Source organism: Odontesthes bonariensis, chromosome 4 (assembly GCF_027942865.1).
Source record: "Odontesthes bonariensis isolate fOdoBon6 chromosome 4, fOdoBon6.hap1, whole genome shotgun sequence".
Taxonomy (NCBI): Eukaryota; Metazoa; Chordata; class Actinopteri; order Atheriniformes; family Atherinopsidae; genus Odontesthes; species Odontesthes bonariensis.
The window spans coordinates 7,587,877-7,604,097 of record NC_134509.1 but is presented as its reverse complement, the minus strand read 5'-3'; the positions used below and the strand labels follow the sequence as shown (position 1 = coordinate 7,604,097).

Sequence of the window (16,221 nt, the reverse complement as noted above, 5' to 3'; positions counted from 1 at the left end):
CAAAACTGTCACGGCAGCTCAAGAATGAAGCAATTTCAGAACTATTCTTCCACAAGCTTAGTCCAAAAAGGTGCTTAACCTCTCACAGCTCTCCCATCAACATTTTCCTCATGCCTCGAACCATCTAACAATCAGCACAAAATGAGTGACTCATGCAGGTTGCTACGGCAACGTGGCTCATTGGGATCATTTAACAACCATCATTGTAAACTCGGCAAAGAATCAATAACAAGATTTGGGAGGTGGAGGCAACCGGGTGGGAGAATGCAGAGAAACGGGGGGGGGGCAAGAAGGGGGAGGTTTGAATCCTCACGACCCGTTTACAGTTTATGCAAGCGTGGCAGTATGTGCTTAGCTTTGGCAGCAGGTAGGCGTCTCTCCCTTGCCTTAGGGCACACACTAAGGTGGGGCTTGAGAAAATATTTCTGTCTTTTGAACCCGACCTGCTGCTTTAACTCTTTTCGCACAGGCTGACATTATTAGCAGTAGCGCTATTACAGAGCTAATAAATTACCCCCCATCATACTCTGCACACTTAAACACACCAACTGCAAAGTCAGCTCTGTGGTGTGAAAGAGCTTCACTGAGCAACCTAGCCCTCTCCAGCTGACCTACAGTATTGTCCCATTTCTGTGTTGCTCTCCATGTCTTTCACCTCATTTGTCCTTTTCTGCATCAAGCCTCCTCACCTGCGGGCTTATGCGGTGACTGTCCGAGGGTGTCCCATCACCTTAAAAATCTATTTCCTGCTCTCATGCTCCCGTTCTCTACCCCCTTTCCAGCCCATCCCCCTCTCTTCCAGGGGCTCTTAAAGGAAAACATTGAGATAACAGCTGCCAGGGCCCCAGGGAGAGCAAGAGAAGGGAGAAAAGAGGTCAAACAGTAAAGAGAGCAGGAATCCAAAGGTACAGCTGAAAAAGAGGTACGCACATGCCAGCAAAGACGGGAAGAAGCGCACACACACTCGCCCTGACTCAAACCAATTGAAACGTAATATGAATCTGACACTTCATGCACCAACTTTGCAGCCCACTGTGTGCTTCAGCTTCTGTGTGTTTGTGAAATGTGTGACGAAGAAATTACAGTGAGGAGGTGTTGTAAGCTCAATACAAGAGATGCAGAGGGGAGCAAGAGAAAGTAAGAGCGACTAATGGAAAAAAAAAAAAAAGAAAAAAAAAAAAAAGAGAGGGGCAACTGTTCTGTGGACACCTGTCCCTTTCGCTCACAGGCTTGAGCGACGCACGGAGACAGCTGCAGGGACAATAAAGGAGAAAGACTTGTTCACTTACCTCTCCTCCCCCCTTCTCTGTCTCCACTCTTTTTCCTGAGAAAGGTCTAAAGAGTTGATGGCAGAAGCAGTGTACCGAGCAGCCACATCCAGCTGTACGGACTAACGCGGTGTGCTGTATGCTCACATAGATTCTTCTGAGCATACATAATACATGACAGAGCACAGTTTCTGGCAGTGGCAGCTCTTGCTGTTCAGATTGCGTGCACACTTCTAGCTCTGGGCAGGAGAACAGATGCCACAACAACGGCGTACAATAATACATCGCCGCTCATGCATCTCACCATAGCGAATCATAATTGCAGCAATACAATCTCCAGCCTGTATCTCGCTGTCATCTACGCCTACTACACTAGTTTGACTGTTTATATCCGTCACAGCAACTGTGCGCAGAGTCCTAACAAGAGTCAGAAATGTCCTGCGTGGACCACTGTAGTAAACGGGTCAAGTAGAGTCCTCATCTGTTCATAGTTAATTAACATTTGATGCTCAGTGACAGTGCCGCCTGCTCCGATGCAGTTTCATGTACAGCGAAGCCTGAGCCTTGGCGACGAGACGCAGCAGACGTGCACACAGATATGGAAAGATATCAAGAGAAACACTCACCGACAACACGTTAGGATAGTACAATCCCATCATTGTATTCTGTGCAACAACTCAAACTGTCGCCGCTCCTCTTCTCGCGCTGCCTCGCCTTCTCTCCCTCTCCGAGCCTGTGTCACCTCACCAGCTCCGTCTCTCTTGTCTGTCTCACAGATTCAAAATCTCCCTCTCTCTGCCCCCGCTCGCTCTGTCTGCCCTGCCAATCCCCTCCCCTCCTCCTCCTCCACCACCACCTCCTCCTCCTCTGCTGGCCTCTGTCCCTGTCACTCTCCCGCGCTCGCTTGCCTTCTTCTCTTTCACCCCCCTCTCCCTTTCTCTCCGTCTCCCACTCACTCGTTTCTTTCCTTCTCCCACTCGCTCCTTGCTTTCCCTCTACCCCCAGCCTTCTGTTTTGCTGCTGTGCCCTTGCCTGCTCATCTCTTCTGTCTCTTCCTCGGTCCTCCTCCTCTCTCGCCCAGATAGCCTGACGCCTCCCTCCTCCTACTTCTCTGCCTCTGTCACACCTGCAAACTTTCCCCTCCCCTCTGCTTCCCTCGCATGTCGCAGTCCTCCCCTCCTCTTTCTCTCTCTTCTTCTGTTCTCTTTTTCCATGTAGGTGAGCTAACTGGGGCTGCTGGCACCACTGGGAGAGGAAGAGAAGACTTTCCTCACTTCTGTCTATTCTCCCTTTCAGACGCGCACCTTGTTACGCAAATGTGCTGGTAATTTTGTGAGTTTGATCAATGTTTTTTCTTTGGTCATGACTGCAATCATACCACAGCTTCAGCCCAAACACCATTATAGTAACAAGAATACTTAAAGCTGCACTAATCAGTGTTTTCATTATAATTGAAAGACAATTATCCCCGTTAAAAAAAAGGCCTTATTACATATTGGCACAACCATAATCATTTTGGCATAACTGTTAGAACACTTCCGATTCATGTGTAAAAATAACTGGATGAAACTGACAGAAGCGAAATATATCTTTTTCCATTTCAACATCGTTCTCCAACATTTGAGATCTGACTGTGTCTTATCAGCACAGGTGGAGAGTTGGCACCGCAAACTGTTTTTTTTTATTTATTTGGATAATGGGAATATGGCCTCCGACAGCGGCAGCATCGTAGATAGTATGCAAGGCCCCTAAACCAAGCACGAAATTGGTGATAGAAAATATCAAGAGAAAGCCTTACACACCTCCTACCGCTCAACTGCATACTGCAACGTCCGCACACATAATGCTCATTTCTGAGGACGTGCACAACCAATGCACCAAAGGAACGCAGGATATGCCATGCAGTCATGATAAACACCTACGTGCGTAATTAACAACAAGTGAATTTTAAGCTTAGACTCAACCGCAAGACTGCTTTTGGATTATTATTTTTCACTGCAGTTTATTTTGAGCTTTACATGCCGTTTCACTCTGTGTGGCTATTTTTAGGACTTGGTTAGGTTTAGGAAAAGACCAAGATTCGTTTCTTAATCCAGCTCATCACATAATGACATTAAAATTGTTTCACTTTATTAACCTGGCGCGTTGAAATCAGACTAAGTAGCACCAGGGTTGTGAAATAATGCCATTACATGATGTCACTGGAGTGAGAATGTTCTGCCAAATCAAGTTTATATGAAAGCTGCCATTTATGCTGTAGCTAATGTGTTTGTAAAGCCAAAAAGGCGAACAGAGACGTGATTTTAGTTTTTCAGTTTTTAAATCTAGTTTTTCGATTTCAATTTTGTGCTCCCGTTAGTGGTTGCTCACAAAATGGCCAACTACAGTTCCCCTCAGCTCTGCAAAGCAATCTACCTTCTTTCAGCTAACGTTTGCTCTCACTCTAGAGGTGTACTTTGACAACATTTTAGTTGCGGCAGTAAATACTAACAGTTTTTCAGCACTGATAAAGTTGGGGCAGCACAATATGCGGACATCGGTTGCAGCCAAGCTGCTGTTTCCAGCAGGAGTTTAACAACAGTGACCAAGTCAGTCCACCATGTACGAGGTGAGATAATTATTTCATATTAAACCAACATGACTCACATCCAGTTATTGAACAATACTAGACATCTGTGGAGGACTGCAGCTTGTGTGCATGTTTAAAGGTTTGGACTGTGTCAAGCAAACTGAGTTTAAATAAAGAAATGATTTATTTATTATTTATCTTAATACTCAAGCAAAGGTGTTGACTATGAATATAAAACTTATCCCAATTTATTCAGTGATGAAAACCCAGCTACAGTTTAAACCATGGGAAGATAGCTCCATCTGAAATACAGCTTTCCATTCAAATAGGCACGTCACATGTGTTATAACAGTCTCATGGGCACGACAAAGTAATTGGTAATTTCAGTAATAAGCTCCACACATATTAAAAATAAAATTGGTTTTCCTAATTTCTTTCACATGGCTGTTTCATAACAGTACCACCATTACCTCTCACCCATCAGATCACAAGCACTACATGAACCTTTGAGGCTCTCTCCCTACACTCAGTAATGCTCGAATAAAGCTATAGACTAATGACCTAACTATGTACACAGTACCGCTCAACTGTTTGGGCACACCGACCCATGCACTTTGAATGAAGATGTGAGTCCAAACTTTTAAAGGGGATTGTACAAACCCCCCCCCCCAAACACAACAAATTACTCCCGCAGATGGTCAAATCCACCAGCTTTCTCTTGCTTGACTCACAGAGTTCCTGCAACTCTCCAGGCTCTTCCTCCCCAGGATCCTTTGATCACATCATTTTCACACCGCTGTTGACAGTTTAGCACCTCTGTATTGTGGAAGCCTCCGCTGCCCGGCATTGTTGTCCTCTATGCCGTTTTTTTTTTATTTTCCTCCTCGGGTCTGTTCACACCTCCAACCCCCAAAGAAGCCTTCCACTGACTTCTTTCCATTCCAACCAGAGAATGTTTCACACAAAATAAAGCTTCACGAGTGCCCTTCAAACATCATTTGGACAAAGATAAGTCAAAGCTGTATCGTCTTCCAATTAAATGAAAATGGTCTGATTGACTTTCCGGCATCCACAGCCTCTACTCAGCAGTATCGAAAATAGTGAAAAAAAAAAAAAAAAACGCGGCAAATAATAGCGTATGAGTCAAAACCTCAGACAGATGAAGTGCAGATAAGGTTGCTGAGCATCACAGAGAGCGAGGGATGAGGGGATTATGGGCAGAGCATGACAGGATGAGTGGATGAACGGAGGATGATCCAAGGATTAGCCACATGAACTGAGCAGTCTAATAACACAATCAGACAGCTAATACAAAGGCGAGCAAACAGATTGTATACTTACACCCAGACAAGTTCACACTAAACATGTGATGCGGCCAATCATCTTTTTTCCATGCGAGTTGGTTTGTGGGCAGAGCAACTAGAATATGGCTGTCTTTAAAGGTTTGTCAATGAAATGAGTGCGTTCTGCGAGCTAAAAGATGATTACTATTATTGAGAGCAGAGAGGGAAGTAGGCGGAGGATAGGGATGGAAGAGTGGAGGCATGCCTTCTTCTATACAAGCATCAAATTAAAATCTGCACCCCCACCTTGTGGTTTAGAGAGCTGTACACTGCATCCAGATTAAAAAGAAATATTGGAATGTGGCATGTTATAAAACAGATTTCTGCAGGTGTTCAGCTGCCCTTACCTGACCGTGAGAGGGGTATCCATGGTAACTGAGGGTCAGAGGATCATTGTTCTGAAAGAGAGGAGCAGATTTTGTAAACATGGCCAGTAATTTGTAAAGGAAACAGACAAGTCACTTAATATTTTCATTGTTCAGGAATACCGCTCCCTTCTATATTTGACTTTACGGTTTCGTGGCGTTTTACCGACTCCTTATCAAATTAGCTCCATTGGTGACCCAACTCCTGCTATCTCCCAAGTCAGCCTCCTCTTGAGTTTTCCACCCAGCGGATCTTTTGTCTGCTTGTTAAGACGTGATAACGGGGACGAGTGAGCTCATGCGAGTGGTGGATGAAAGACGGGAATGAAAGAACGAGTGTCACCGTGGCTCTTAAATCATAAATAGGTCAGGAGTGTCAGCGAGCATGAAGCCCATTGGTGTGAAATGCGATCATGAGCCCTGATGCAATCTCCGACGCATTCCTCTGAATGTTCTGGCTGTGCACAGCAAAGACGGGTAAACCGGTGAGTAATTACTTTGAAAGAAGCAGAGAAATAAGCTCATTTTGTGTGGAGTCAAATATTAAACAGAAATCACGCCTCTACCTCCTAAAATAGTTTCTAACGAACTTTATTTGTGCTCATAACGCTGTGTTCCGGGTTTTATGCTAATGCATCCCATTAAAAATGGCTCTCTTCACAGAAATTATGACACACTTTGATAGAGGAAAAACAGATTTGCCTGTCTCCCGACTTCATATCACAAGATTAGAAAACAACTCGGCTCCTCCCTCTTCTCTCTGTCCTTTTCCTGTGATCTCCCTTTCATGTGGAACCAATGTCCCTCGTCTGCTCTGTCCCCGGGGGGAACCACTTTGCTCTGTGCGCTTCGCAGCTTGAGTTCGCCTGATTAATACTGTAGCCATCTCACTCTGGACCCCCCTGAGCCCATTTCAGTAAAACTGAGCACAACACATCCAAATCTAAAGAGGCACAGTAGAAGAAGAGGGAGCAGGAAGCTTCGTGATTGAAAAATACAGCTTGTGCGAGTCTATCTCAGAGCCAAAAATGTACTTAGTGAACTGGCTTTGGGAGGTAGAAGCTCTAAATAATGAATCACCTTTTAGAGGCTTGAATAACATGAATAAAGTATAAACCTTCTTTTGCAACGAGGGCAAACTCTAAATGTGATATACTGCTGGTATGGAGAGGCAAAACAAACACACGCTCAGAAAAAAAGAGGAGACAAAAAAAAGAAAGAAAAAGATTTATGAAGCAGTGCGCTGCGTCAAAGTGGGGGTTGGGGTGGGGTATGAAAAGACACACAGAAGACACACTACTGGAAACATCTGGAATTCATACGAGATGGGATGAGGAGCTGGCAATGCAGCGGGACATGGACAGCGCTGCAAAAAAAAAAAAAAAAGGAAAAAAAGAGTTGGAAGGAGCAAAGACAATGACTCATACATGAGTGGAGTCATGTGCTTAATTTCCTTAAGGAACAGGGAGGGATGAGTGGGGAGGGCGGCAAAGAGGCTGCACAAGATGAGTGCGTCTCACTCCCCACACCACTCGCCCAGTACACGAGAAACAAAAAGATCCTGTTTTCACGTACTCCTAGTTTATATTTGGCCTTTATTTGTTGACGGTGACAAACGAAGTAATTTGAGGCGGGTCTGGTGGTGGCCATGGCGCTGGTTTTGGGGGTAGGGGGGTGGGAGGCTAAAACAACAGTGGAAACAGCGGGTAAAGACCGGCTGGGCAAACAGGAGAAAGTAACAAAATGACATGAAGTCAACAGATGGCAAAGAGGGGAGGAGGGGGAGATGGCACAAGCTTTTTTTTGGGGGGGGGGGGTAATCTATTGTACCTCACAACTCCTTCCGAAACACTACAGGTCACAGCAGGTGTGTGTGTGATGTCTAATTTGGTCAGAAGACTTGTGTCTATTCCTATCGTGCCTTGGGACAGCTGCTCTTCTGAGGAGGAGGAGTAGAGGAACCATACCGCTCTGAGAGTCATCCAACCTAACTGAAAAGCAGGGCACTCGATACACTCAAGAGGATGTGAATCCACTCCTTCCACAGAGCACTTATGTGCTAAGCCTCCAAACAGTCAGCGAGACGATCCGAAGTTTATTTTCTCTCGATACACCTCGCATTCCACGGACTCTCCACAGCAAACCTACACGTGCTTCCTCGAGGGGATGTTGGCTCGAGTCGAAGTGGATTTTGGAAGCGGGCTTGACAATTCTGGAAGAAAGATAATCATCGGCACTGGCTGCCAAATCACGTGCCGCATAATGAGCCCACGGTCCACTGCGCTGATCTTAAAATAAAACAGTGATTTTCTTTTTCCCACCAATTCATTCCTGATCTGATAAGACAGGACTAGCATTCGCTTGGCGTTATTAACTGCACAACTTAACTGCCCATTTGGTTACATCGTGACGTCTTTGCGACATCACCCAAGACAAACTGAGGACTGATACTGGGCTCCTGGGGCTAAAGTTGATGCCCGTATTGGGAAGAACACCGTAGCCGACGCTCAGGAGGGATTAGTTCAATTTGTTTAGGACAAGGTGAAGAACATTCAGAGCACAGGGCGGTGAAAGAAGAGAAAACTAGAGCTCTTTTCACATGTAAAATGCAGCTCTGAGATAGCAACGACAGCATGTGTCAGAGCGTAAATACCTGAATCAGCCGGGCCAGACTGCAGCCTGCCAGCCCCCTAGTGATCAGCGTGGGTAATATCCAACTGAACTCACAGGTCAATGGCACAGGTAAGTAAGAAGTGTCTGAGCTCATGGCATTTACTTCTTCTTCGTATTCTTTTCTGCTCGTCTTTATACTGTTTAAGCTCATTTGTGGATCTAGTGGACACATCTAAGCACGTGCGAGTCATTTCTACACATAGTTCTTAGTTTTGGGGTGAACTGAACACGGCAATTCTTTGCATCACGCCCTGTCGACAGAACATGTCTCACTCAGACAATCCTCTGTGTTATTGTACGGGTGTGATTGGGAATCTACGGACAGTGTCCACAACGTCCAAGTTAAAATCGGCTAAGTGACAATGACCAGGCGCTCTGCGTGCTCTCAAGCACGTTCATGTTAAAAGCAGCAACTAAAGCCGGAACAATACTGGATTTTTGGGGGGCGAAGCACATACAGACTTTTAAGGGAATGAGAATATTACTACGTAGATCAACGAGATCCTTTCCGATTTGCAACCAACAAGGAGGAAACCGTTTGTCCGCCGTCTGCTCAGCTACGAGCGGCACTGCAGAAAGTGCTGCAGGTATTGTGAACAATTCATTTCGAGGGTGAAAACACTTGACCGCTCACGCCTTCCCGGTCAGTTACAATAAGTTACAGTTCGCTGTAGTCAGAACTGAAAAGAAAAGCTGTGGCAGCACTTGGATAAAGGAAGAGATCGAGTTCTTTTACAAGAGGACACTTACAGGGTGAAAGAAAGAGGTTGTGAGGCAGCTGGACCTGGTGCATCAGGTTTGTGCTGCTACTTGTGCCGTTACAGTATCTTAAAATTGCAAGATTATTGAAACTGCACGTATTAACGCAAAATGGATCCATTCTTTTTTTCTTTTTTGTTCACCAACTCAAACTGGATAGCAGCCAAATATGTACCATATTTAAATCAGATGTACAAACCTACCAACCAAACATTGTCAGCTACTGGGAGAATAAACCCGCACGGGGGAGAAAAACAGGAAGTAGGCCCATAATGTGGTTAATGTGTAACCAAATCCACTGGATCATATCTTTATATGGTAACAATTATTGAACTAAGGGTGCTGCAATATACTGGTGTAGATGATAATCTTGATATTGGAAGAAAAAAAAAGGGGGCAACATTTTAAATGGTTGCTTCATTTCCAGCCGCCGAACTGGCCAGTTTTGTCCTAACCATGCCCGATGATTACTGTGCAGCACATTAACAAATATACATGGGTCATGTACTGACATGCAGCAAATTAAATATCAAGACAATTATTTTATTTTGGCTCAGAAATGAGGCTGAGGCTGATGTCGTACTTTTGGATAAGGGAGAATTAATAAACTACCGTGCACCAGAAGCACACTGAACTGCAAGTTAATATGTCAGGATCACTGCCTTCCAAGCACATCGGTGCTTCCCTAGAACACTATCCCAAAAACACTGTTGGGCCTTCTCAAATGCACATCAGTCAAAAGATTCCTAGTGGCAATTTATCAAGGAAAAAAAAAAAATACACAAATGTTCTCAGCACGGCTGTACGAGTACATTTTTCTTGCTGACATTTTCATACCATTTCAGTGCCGGGGCCGGGGATGAAAGCTCTCAGGGGTGATCCACCTACATTAATGTCCTAGTCAAGTCATTTGTCCTGAGCACCGTGAGCCCAGCCAGGCCCTTATTAGGTTCGAGAGAGCCCCGGTTCCTACGTGGAGTGACAACAAAACACGGGCCGCTCAGCAGCAGGCCGGATGGATAATAAAGCAGACAACCTCCTCTCAACATTCCTCCTTAATCTGACTGGAGCTGAAGATGTGAAGACGTGGGGTGTTGTTATAAAAACCCTGTCTTCCTGAAAGAAAGAAAAAAAAGAGAACAGGACTTCCCCCGATACTTCACAGGAATACCAAGTAGATTGATCGTGTGCCGTGAAAGTTGGTGGTGTGAGCAGAATATTAATATAAAATCCATACTGTTGGATTATAAGCGCAGCGTCAGCAGCACCAAACGACTGAAAGCACTCAGCCTCTTTTTCTTCCACCGGCTTTATTCGCCTGCGTTAGCCGAGCGTTCAGTCCTCTCCTACATGCTGCACTGATTTACCAACGCTTTGTTGCCCTGCTAAAACTTGGCAGATCTGACTCAACAGAGCGTTTCCTCCCCTGCACTGTGATGACATCACACCATAATGAGAAAAACAGCAGTGTCGATAACCAAATGGGAAAGGATGCCATTATTAGGCTGCGGTGGTGCAAATGGATCGCTCTCTTCCACAACCACACCCCGCTGCGCTGCCCTCGCATGCAGGTCACAGTTCAACTCTTGCCGTGTTGTCAGCAACAGAGTTTTCCTTCGTTAAACCAAGGACGGACGGGATTAAGGAAGGGAGACTCTGTGCCTCCTGCGAGTCAGGGTACTGACTGCGGTAACATTTTCCAACCTTTTACGGTTAGTTTCACAGACGTGCTTGTCTGCAATTTAATAGACGTTTCTTGGAAAGTCATTCAAAAAGAGTTGGAAAACTGCACGTCACTCCACTCAAATTTAACTCCAGAACATTAACAGTGTCACCGGGTTAGAGAAATAAAAAAACAGTGGGAGTGCATGGGGATTGTTCTGTGAGGCGCAGACCACAGCAGAAAAAAAACCCCCACAACAATCTATTTTGGGGGAGTTATTCTGGAGTGTCAGGCTTGAACTGACACCCATTCTCATCCTTAATTGATGGACTGGTTAATTTTTTAGTGTATAAAACGTCAGAAGTCATGAAAAAAAAACGCTCTGCCCATTTCAAAGTTGAGCCTTCAAAAACAACAGCTCATTCAAACAATGCATGCATTTTGGTTTTTAAATCTGCACTGTTGTTATGTCTGCTTCAGTCGTTGATAATCAACCTTCCATCAGCTCATCTCTAATTCTTATCATCTGTGTATGTAGGTGTGTCCTATAAGCCTTTTGACTTAAAGAAGAATCTCAGATCAGGGTGGTTATACACCCCCTCTCCCGCCAGTTTGAGAGGTGATCCCATAAGCTGGAAACAAAGCCTCTTTACTGCCAGCGATAGGGCAAATCTGTTCCTGCACTGAGAGATTGGGACTGGTTGAGGCATCTTTCCCCACTCTCATTTCCGGACCGTCCAGTCGGTTCAATACGTTTTAGAGGGTGAAGCAATTGATCCGAGCGTCTCTCTCCCACACAAACACTCTTCCATTCACATGTGTTTTTAAGTGCATTACGTTTCGGAGCCCGTCTGTCAGCACTCCCGGACAGCATGGCAAAGTAAAGCCGGCCATTTAGTTTCCCGAACAGGAGCAAACAGGCCACTTCAGCTCCATTACTGGCTCTTTCAGCGATGGAGAAATGGCTTTCTGTCTTCCAGCGGAGTGCTTCACCCCACATAATCCACTCTAATGATATCCTGAGTATCCCCCTGTCCTCATGAGATGCTCTATTAACAACGAGATATGACCATTTTTCAACCACTAAGGGGAAAGAACAACACATTTATGGAAAGGAAGAGATGGTAATTCAAAACAAAGGTCTGTAACTTTGATTAAAACAGGGGCCTGAGGATCAATATAATTAGATTGATTAGTCAAGCTACGGTCTGACAAGAACCCGAATCAAGCTGGAGGTCTTTGGTTTACCTCAAATACCCACAATGCAGCCTGCTCTCCCCCCTTTTAAAATCAAATAGGCAAACACTGACATGTGTTCTGATTGCAAACCTACAAACTGAACGTCATTTAGCACAGGCCTATGCAATGAAAGGTCAGGTTTGTTTACATTCTCCCCTGTGCTGGAGCTTTGTGTATGATACCAATCAACCAAGCGGATGCTTTAGGGCAGTTTTTAAAGTAACAATGTCTGAGTAGCATGTTAGAACACAGTGAAGCACGTTAACACAGACAGGAATACTAAAACCAGGCCCTCACAGACAGTAAGTGTCTGAGCTGCAGAATGGAAACTGATTAGTACATTGTTACTACTCCAGCTCCATCTTGAAAGTCAACTCGTGTGTTAGTCATTTGCAGCTGTGAAATGTGTTGGTATTTACTGCCCAGCTGCTTGGGCAGAGCAGGATATATGGAGGCCTTCAGCTGCAGCCAGGACAACAGCTACAGTGTCGGCCACGATCACTTGGACAAATAAACAGTGACAAAATGCAACTAAAACACAAACATGGAATGACTATAGAAGAGCCGGAATGCACTTATAAGACCACCACGCTTGAGTTGAGTCGCGTCTGCTTTGCTGGAATTGAACAAAGACTCCCCCTCCTCACCTGGCCAACCTCGCTGATTCCTCCCGAGCCGTCGATGCGGGGTCGCTTGCACTCTGCCCCGGTGGAGTCCACGAGAGCGGCCGCTGTCTGTCCGTCGGGCTCCGGGTCTCCGCGCTTCATGCCCCGGACAGCAGCAGGAGCGCCACCCGGGTTGGGGTGCACCCCGGCCATGGTTTCCAGCTCTCTATCCCGGTCTAAGAGAGCCCGGGACACGGGCAGCATGATGGACGCAACGTCGGTCGACATTAACATTTAAAAATCTTCTTTTGTTCCCTTTTTATTAGCTAAAAATGGGGCTAATCGCCAGCACCTCTGTGCTTAAAGCCAGTCGGTGGAGGATTTAAAAAAGGTCTTAGTATGCGTTTTTTTTTTTTTTTAAGTTGCCTTCACTGTTTTTACTGGGCCTTTGTATAGCCCCCTACCCCCCCCTAAAGAGTTGGTCTATCTGTAAATGTTTTCGTCAACAACAATTAGCTCATAAACGCCGCTGTCCTTTCACTTCCAAACACAGTCCCAGAGAACACAAACAGGATTGTCAGGTTGATTTAAAGCTAAGTAGCCCCCTGTCTGTTGACCGTATATGTATTTACTGCGAGGCCTACGTTATTTCTGATCATAACAAAACCAATTGGACAAATACCGATCCCAACAATGGCTCCTGAGCTCAGTCTACCAGTCAGTTTCCATTTGCCCTGGGTTTTTTTGTTTTTTTTCCCCACCACTGCGAGAGCCGAGTGTTTTAAAAGCGCAACATCCAAACCCTACCGCAACCTCAAGACGAAAACCCTCTCAACATGTCTTCCCTGTCGCCTTTTCCCTCCCTGTTAGCCACAGGCTTTGCACCACAGAGAAGAGGTTCACTGAAAGTCAATCCTCCTCAGGAGCTCTTTCTTCCCATGTTAGTCCGCAAGTCTGTGTTTAAAGGAAAAAAAACGCTCTCCCCCCCTGAAAAAAAGAAAAAAAACATGGGAAAGGACGCACGGACGCACGGACGGACTGAGGGGCTGCGGTGATTCCTTCTCCCTCTCTCGGTTATTATTTTCTTCCCTCTCTCCGTTTTCCCGGCGGTGTGTTCATGTAGCGTGTGTGTTACAGAAAGGAAACTGTCCTCCCTCCCTCCTCCTCCTCCTCCCACTCTCTTGCTGTAGTCATTCCCCTCCTCCTATCTTCCGCTCTGCCTTTGAACGCTGAGCCAGGCAGCCATGCAGCCTGCAAATACACGCAGTGTGCCGCAGTGCTTCCATACATTTCACCGAGGGGAGGTGTGTGAACACTGCGTGCGCGTGTGTTTGCGAGAGGAAGCGGGGATAGCCCAGAGAGACTGCCAGGCTCCTTACAGTCACCCCCCCCCCCCCCCCAAACCTTTAAACCAAATGCCCCATTTCCTCCTCGCATTTCTACGTGTGCGCAGTTCTCCAGCACAGAGTCCCAGTTCATATGGATCTCCGTGCCGTTCAATGGTGTCATATTACATGGCTCAATATTAAAGGGGTGGGCTCCTCTGCAAGATTTCATGCCTAACTCATTACACAACCAAATGCCCAGGCCAAGGTCTCCACACAAGCCCAGCTGTGAGTCATGCAGCATGAAGCGCCTCATGTTCCGTGCTGGCATTTTTATTGCTTGGATGACACCCAGTGGTCAAAGGGTACCGTAAGAAGCGGATAGTAAAGTGGCTATTTGCTGGGCGCACACGGTGTAATTGCTTCTAATTACCCTGGCGAGGCTTTATTTTTTAATTCTTTTTCTTTATTTTTTTTCCCCACAAGGCAGCTTTTTAGAGAATATGCTTTTTGCATTCAAAATGCACGTGACAGCACCCCAGAAGGACTTAAACACATTGATGTATGTCCTAAGCTCTTTATTAGAAAAGGCCTAAGATTTTAGGTCCACAACTGGGTGGACTTTATGCATGGGATTGTCAAAAAAAATAAAAATAAAAATAATCATCCTGTGTTTATGGTTAAATAAACTCCACAATAAAAAGAAAACAAAGTGTACATATTTATTGTGAGGTTAAGCTGTAATGAAGGAGTTTGTTGCTACTGTAAACTAAATGCCAGCAGCCTTTGTGTGTAGCAGCAAAGGTGTGGAAGTGCCTTGATAAATGGATATCCCCGCTTTCTTGTGGCCCCTCCAGTCAAGAATTATAAACAACAATTACTGTGCCATATTTAGCTAAAACAAAAATGTCACAGCGGTATCTGCACATTATCGCCAAACATCTGCTGCCCAAAATTACAGGGTGAGACAATTACATCTTCATGAATTTTGAGTGATGTCCTCATTTCTTGCAGTCTATTGTCCACTTACACATACGTGGACTCTCATGTTTATGAGCCAAAAGTCTCTTTTGTAAACAGTCTCTTGGAGCAGTATGAGTTTGGTTGTTATTCTGAAACTTTTTTTTTTTCCTTTTCAATTTTTGAGCAGTTTGCATCATCTTTGCCATTCAGAACGCATTAAAGTGCCCCAGGGCAACCATGCATTTTGACCATGAAAATGTTTTTAACAGTCAAGATTGCACAGACTATATTTTGACACCACAAACCATGTTTGTGTATGCATACTTTGTGACGTCTCAAAAGTTAGCCTCACCGAGAATGCAAATCTGGCACATTTCCATTAAATGGCTTAGAGAAAATAAACTAGAGCGTGTCGTATCATCAGAAGGTCGTGGCATAACCTGCATTACATATGCTGCCAACTGCCATTTCTAGCTCCCTCTATGTTCCTCAACTCTTTCTAAAAAAATAAAATAAATTAAGTTAGCATAAATATTTTTGCAAAATTGAATTAAGTTTACATTGAACAATGCTGATGAAACACCACCTATGGCATCACGACTAGCAGTTTAACATCACTTTTGCAGCCAAACGGATCAGATGTAACACACTCCAATAAGGGCCTGTTCCTGCAATGTTGGGTTTTGTTGTCTTCCAGTTAAACCAAAGAAGAAATCCTGCTCAATGTGGAGAGTTCTATTGCTACTTTCAACCAAGCCATCAGTTTGCATGATCACACATGGCAGACAACAGCTGCTCACAGCTGTTCTCCATATTGTAAGCTCAGTGACATCACACCACAGGTGCAAGTCGTAGATTTTGATTGGCTAGTTTTATTCCAAAAATCAGAAATCTCTTGCATGGATGTCGAAGTCCTGTCTTTATAGGTACATTTCATCAAATATTGGCTTACGGTGCTGCATTTGTTGTGGTTAATTGCAACAAAGTAATTAAGCTTGGGAGAAAATATTCAGAATTGTGTTTGAGGTGCAGCGACCACATGGATGCGTTTTACCTCATTTTGCCTCACTCAGTGCAAACTGCCAACACCCAAAGTGTCCAACATACTTTGATCAAATATGTATGTATTAAATGGTGTGAAAGAAAGTTCAAGAAAACAGAACTGAGACTTGTTCAGTTCATTCCACATTAGCTATATGTCCATGCAAAGAAAGCTACAGCTTACTTTTTGATGCAACCTTCTTTTTTACAAAAAAAAACAAAAAACAAACCTAATGGCTCCAGGGTGAGGAACAAAAACCACAAAAACCCCATCATTGTTATTTAAGAGTTTTTATTGGTGGTTAAATGAGTGATCTGAATCCAGGAAAAGAGATGATAAGATATGGTCAGAATAAAGATATCATTCTGTGACATAAGCAGAAGTTCAACACATTCGTCGACTTACCA

General features: G+C 44.8%; 1 protein-coding gene across 5 annotated transcripts in view; it reads right to left on the bottom strand.

Moving 5' to 3' along the window:
- Positions 1–13,620, bottom strand: part of rbfox2 (RNA binding fox-1 homolog 2) — a 38,057-nt gene extending 24,437 nt beyond the window's left edge. For 3 of the 5 annotated variants that reach the window (XM_075462734.1, XM_075462735.1, XM_075462737.1), the window contains exons 1-2: positions 12,527–13,620; positions 5,528–5,578 (exon numbers count right to left, since the gene is read on the bottom strand). In XM_075462734.1, coding sequence (XP_075318849.1) covers positions 5,528–5,578; positions 12,527–12,778 — 303 coding nt within the window. In that variant the 5' untranslated portion in view covers positions 12,779–13,620. Of the gene's footprint in view, positions 1–1,289; positions 1,606–1,894; positions 2,078–5,527; positions 5,579–12,526 lie in introns of those variants that run through there. The other 2 variants (XM_075462738.1, XM_075462736.1) reach the window with 2 other exon arrangements.
- Positions 13,621–16,221: the final 2,601 nt, after the last annotated feature.